Consider the following 6,000-nt stretch of genomic DNA (forward strand, 5'->3'; position numbering starts at 1 on the left):
ACATCATCCAAAGGAGGGCAAAAGATGATAGTCTTGTTAGAATCAGGTTTAATATCACTGGCATACAATATGTGGTGAAATTTGTTGTTTTATGTAACAGTACATTGGAATACCTAACAATAATAAACCTATAAACTACAATAACTATATATAACAATAATTAAGTAACAAGTGCAGAAAAAAATAGTGAAATAGTGTTCACGGGTTTACTGTCCATTCAGAAATCTGATGGTGGAGGGGAAGAATCTGTTCCTGAAATGTTCAGTATATGTCTTCAGGCTCCTGAACCTCTTCTTTGATGGCTGCAATGAGAAGAAGGCATGTTCTGGGTGTTAGGGGTCTGTAATGATGAATGCTCTCTTTTTAAGGTATCGCCTTTTAAAGTTGGCCTAGTTGAAATGATAGGGAAAGCTCCTGTGTGCCCCATTTTGAGACTGCTGATCATGGAGCTCAGGTTGAACAGTGCCTGCCTGAGGTGGAATGTACACCACTACCAGGATGATAGTGAAAACTTCCCTTGGCAGATAAAGATGGATGACATATGATCTGTGGATGTTCCAGGTTGAGTGAGCAGGATTGAGACAGAATTGCCTTATCTGTGCCCCACAAAGAGTTAATCATAAAGCATACCCAGCTCCTCTACCTTTAAATGACAGAGGTATACTGTCTTTGTGGAAAATGGTGAAGCCATCAGGCTGTAGCGCTGTATCCAAAATGGTAGTGGTGAGCCATGTTTCCATGAAGTAAAGTACACCATTGTCACTGATATCCCTCTGGTATTGCAGTCTTGCTCTGAGATTTTCAATTTTATTTTCCAGAGACAGTACGTTCACTGGTAGGATAGTCAGGAGTGGGGGTCTGAGGCCTCTGCGTTTGAATCATACCTGTAGACTGGCTCATCGTCCACATTTACATTTTCTTAATGGAGAACTGCACTTGTGACCTGAGTCTGTAGTCCAAGATCTGCTGATTTTTGACTATTTATAGACTTTTTAACACCTTAAAATGAGGCAGTGACTGGCTTTCAGCTGTAGTAGTCCTAAACAGGAATATTTGATGATTCCAATCAGAGCTGTGCAGAAGGAGTCCATTGAATTGCAAAATGTTTTTCATTGTAATTATTTACCGTTGTCTGCATTATTATTTTTAATGCAAATGCACAATTTGTGTTTAGCCAGTTTGCTCCTCAATTTATACATTTTCGTTCTACTGAATTGAAAACCTATGAGAAAGAAGCAGCATTAAGCCATATATATTCTCATCCCCAGTGTTTTGGACAATTAAATCGCCCACGTATTCAAAATGAAATTCTCATTATTGTTCCTCAGAGGCATATTTCATTCAGGGTTATTAATTAACCTTGCTTTATTGCACAATATTTAACCTCGACTAGTGTGTTCCCTGATTGATTCCTGGCACATGAAGCTGAAGAAGTATTTGATGCATTCATTAAACTTATCCATCACACCGTTGCTGCTAATTTGTTTTTTCTAGACTTTAAATAAACACATTCAACTTCTTGATTTACACCATGCCCAACATAACAACCATTGTTAAAATTTAAAACCACTCACCAGTATATTATTCATCAAAACTACTTTACTTCCTTATTTTTGCTGGCTTCATGCAAAACAGTTCTGAGTTTTTTCGATACAAGTTTTGATGCAAATTCTTTGCACATTCATGTATAGTGTCTTCAGCTTTACATTACTTTTTAAACTTTGTCCCTTTCCTACCAGGTTTTACTTTTACCAAATCATTGTTTGGCACTAACAGTTTGGAACTTCTCTTACAGGTTTTGAACTTGTATTTTGTTGAAACCTCTCACCACCTCTTCCATTATTTTACCCCCTCTTTTCACACTGGCAACTTTAAATGTCAGGGCTTCCGGTCCAGTTTAAGTGGATCCGTTTTAATGGAACAGCTCCCTCTCTCTAGAATTGGCAGGATTGCTCACAAATCAAAATCCCATATCTCTTTCACAATTCTCATCCACAATTGAAGTTCTCATCTGTCCTGTTGCTCATTTACACATGCTGCAATTGAGAGTCTAGAGGTTGTTACGTGGGCTTCGGTATGGATCTGAGTTCAAACTCTCCCCTTAGAATAGTAAGTCTAGGGAGAGTAAAATTGAAAAGCTCAGCATTTTCTGTTTCTATTTCAAATATCCTTAATCTGCAAAATTTTAAAAATTCTGTGCCTAGAACTTCATTCTTGCTTGTTTTATTATGGAAGGCTGATTGAATCCTTCCCTTACATTCCACAGTTAATAAGAGTCTTGTGCCTATTAGATAAAGCCAAAGGACGAATCCCTGCCACCACGCACTTAGGATCCCTTTACCTGTCTGCCTCACAGCTACACCTTCTTGTCCCGGAGCATTGACTGGACCTCTATCAATACTTGACTTGACGGAGTGTCACTGATTCTTGGATCAGAATGGCCACTTTCTTCCTTGCCCTCCAGGGTAACTCCACTTTGTGACCCAGAGGTGGATGTCTCAAAACACTGACACTTGCTAAACTTGTTGTGTGGGATCATCAGGCTTCACAAGCTCCAACATGCTCCAGTTGTAGCAAGCCACTATCTGATCTTGGTTTATTCAATGAATTAAAATTACTGGGTCTTCTGTCTACTTTATTTTTGCTCCAGTGATAAGCCATACAGCTACTTTGAGATCTCTTCCTGAATTGCGACATCACTCCACCCCCAACAGAATTGCCAAAAGCTGTTGACTTCATCTTATCAATATTCTGTAGTCCTACACTCACTCCCTATACAAAAAAGACAGAATTTCCTTGATCATTGCCTTCCACCCCTCTTGCCACATTCGACAGATCATCCTCTGCAATTTCCAACAGCCAGCCTGACCTGCTGGGCATTTTCAACATTTTGATTTTATTTCTGAATTATTGCAAGTGATTATGTTAATGCAGCACACTTCACCTCATCAGCTGTTCAGGAGCTGGAATCTGGGGACTTTCAAACCCGTGTTATGAGTTACTTTATCCAGACCAGGATCCTATTAACTAACATTAATCATATTATGAGCTTTGAACTTTGAAATATGATTTGTAAGTTTGAGTTCTCTGTTTGGAGGATTCACAATCTCTGCTTTTACTCTCTCTAGATATTTGGACAACCACCCTGAGGAAAAGGCAGCAACTTCTCAAGAAACTTGTGAGCAATGGTTCAATCCCCACAGCATTTTCCTGCTACTGTTACAGAATTTAGCATTTGATCATCGGGTCTTACTAGACTTCTTGATTTCCTCTGAAACTTGCTTCCTGGAGTACTTGGTGAGATATCTGCGGCTTCTTCGAAGGGACTGGCAGTCCTTCTGTTACGCTTGTGCTCAGTTTGATGCCACTCCCGAACCATTTAGTCCACCTCCAGTCAATGAAGTTTGTGACAGCCATCGTTTCACTGTTCAGGTAGAACAAGACGGTCATACTCTCAGTGAAGATTCAAGAAAAGCATTTGTAAGCCCTCAAATACCACTGTCTCACCTGCCCAAAAAGAAGCCTTGGCCTAGCCACAACCCTCACCTTGTGATGAACAGTGAACGGACACAGCTAGTCGGTCTGCCCCAAAGCCTAGTGGATTACGATAGCTCAGAGAACTCAGAGGGTGACGAAGGGGAAACCACTCGTGTGAATACTGACAGCCTGGGAGACAGTGAGGGAGATTTTGAGAGGAGTAACACAGAAACAACCAATAAAGAAGCACAACACAGGTCAGAAACAACTGGAAGCATCAAAGGTATAAATTCACACAGTTGTGAAAAGAACCCAGAAGTGGAATTATCCTTGGAGGGAATGTTTAAGAAATCTACAGGTTGTTTGATTGAGCTGAGGAAAGCCATTGGCCGATTGCAGGAAAGGAATCTGTTTCCATACAATGCAACACCCCTGCTGAAACTGCTGTTGGATATTGAGGCATGCCACAAAAATGATGCAGTTTCTAAATAACCAGCAATGAAGCAAATATCATCATTGATACTGGTCACACAACAGGCTCTAAGGTCTGGAAATAAACTGGATTTTATATTATAGAACTGCTCACTGGAAATAAATTTCTGTAATGTTTGTGCCACATTGTATTGTTTTTCATGTTATCTATTTTTGGGAAGAGATGTTTTCATGTTTTATTCAATTGTCTCTGGCTTTTGCCTCATAACACCAGAGACCCAGGTTCAATCTTGTATCAGGTTTGCACATTCTCCCTGTGACTGCAAGTTTCCTCAGGTACTCCTCTAATTTCTTCCCATATCCTAAAGACTTGGTGGTTGATGGCTAAGTTGCTAGGTAAATTGCTCCTAATGTGTAGATGAGTATTGAAATTTTGAGTAAATTGATGAGAATGTGGAGTGAGTAACAAAATGTAATTAACAAAACATTATTGTAAATAGGTGATTGATTTTTGACAGGGGCATATACCCATGCTGTAACTCTCCATGACTCATTGATTTATGATTCATATCGGTAAATACAAAACAGCAAAAATCTAATGTTAAACTGTTTAGTAAATTGAAGTTCAAAAGAGGACTGATCTTTTTGAAATGTACAAGCTTCTGAGAGGAAATGCAGGATGTTTCTCATAGTGCGAGGTATCTAGAACTAGGGAGTTTGCATTTCAGACGGGCTTCAAGAGGAACATCTTCTCTGAGGTTTGTGAATTTTGGAATTCTATACCCCAGAGACCTTTAGAGGCAGTGTTAGTGTGTCATTGAATGTACTCAAAAAGAAAATTGACAGGCATTTTAACAAGGAAAATCGGGTAAGCAGTGATCCACCAAAGTTAGATCAGCCATAATCTTACTGAATAGCAGAGTGTATCTGGGAACTGATTCCTTGTCTTCTGGAACATTTGCTCTGGAATGGATATGAAATTGGATAATCTACTCCTTTCTGAACTGAAACATGCATGACATTGGGTGGATTATAGTGTTTGAAAACCTTAGGCTGGCATTAAAACTGGGGCAAACACTAAATAGAAATAGAAATCTTGATATTTCGGAATGTAACGTCATCAGAGAAGGAAGATGGGAAGATTATGAAAGCAACATAGATTAGTGGGTGTCAATAAAATATAACATGAGAAATGGAAGCAGGAGTAGACCAAATGTGCCCTGAAGCCTGCTTTGTCATTACCAGCCCTCAACTGTTCCCCTGCCTTCGATCTCCTTTGTGTTCAAAACTGTACAGTCCCTGTCTTTAATATAGTCAATTTCTGAGCATCCGCTGTCTTGAAGCAGAGGACTTCTAATGATTCATGGTCCTCAGAAACTTCTCATCTCTCACCTCATGACTTTACATTTAGAGAATTTTTCTAATGGCATCATCTCTTTAAGTTCAAGAGAGCACTCAGTCCATCTTAATAAGACAGCCATCTGATCTTGGAAATCAATCCAGAGGAAATCTGTAGTGCTTCCTCTGTCAAAGTTCAAAGTAAATTTATTATCAAAGTATGTATACGTCACCATATATTATCCTGAGATTCATTTTCTTGCAGGCATTCACAGTAGAACAAAAAACTCAGCAGAATCAATGTAAAACTACAGTACTCACAAAGACTGACAAGCAACCAAAGTGCAAATGTTAACTCTTCTGCTCTGACCTGCTAAATAGTTCACCAATTTAAAAAAAAATTTCTAAGTAGAATTATGGCACTAAAATTTCACCCAGTACTCCAGCAGTTGCCTCACAAAAACCTTCACTTACTCCTGTCCTCAAGTTCCTTGCAGTCAAGTGTAACATACCATTGGCTTTTCGAATTGTTTTATGTATTTACATAACTTGTAAATAGATCCTCGAACTTTTCAGTACTCCAGTTTTTACCAGCCCTTCACCATTTAAAATATTTTCTATTACTCCTACAATGTAAATTACATTGCTTGCTATCCACGCCGTTTTCCTTCTGCTTTCTTGTTCTCTTCTTAGCAGCTCTGTTTTCTGGTACTTTCGCAATCAGCTTTGTATTATAAACAGAACTTGACGTAT

At 39.1% G+C, this 6,000-nt stretch overlaps 1 protein-coding gene across 5 annotated transcripts in view; it reads left to right on the forward strand.

Annotated features, from left to right (window-relative positions):
• lins1 (lines homolog 1) overlaps nt 1–4,095 on the forward strand; it is a 49,148-nt gene extending 45,053 nt beyond the window's left edge. For all 5 annotated transcript variants that reach the window (XM_073032979.1, XM_073032978.1, XM_073032983.1 and 2 more), the window contains one exon: nt 3,129–4,095. In XM_073032979.1, coding sequence (XP_072889080.1) covers nt 3,129–3,969 — 841 coding nt within the window. In that variant the 3' untranslated portion in view covers nt 3,970–4,095. The remainder of the gene's footprint in view (nt 1–3,128) is intronic.
• The last annotated feature ends 1,905 nt before the right edge of the window (nt 4,096–6,000 follow it).

This window comes from Hemitrygon akajei, chromosome 30, assembly GCF_048418815.1.
Source record: "Hemitrygon akajei chromosome 30, sHemAka1.3, whole genome shotgun sequence".
In the NCBI taxonomy this organism is placed as follows: Eukaryota; Metazoa; Chordata; class Chondrichthyes; order Myliobatiformes; family Dasyatidae; genus Hemitrygon; species Hemitrygon akajei.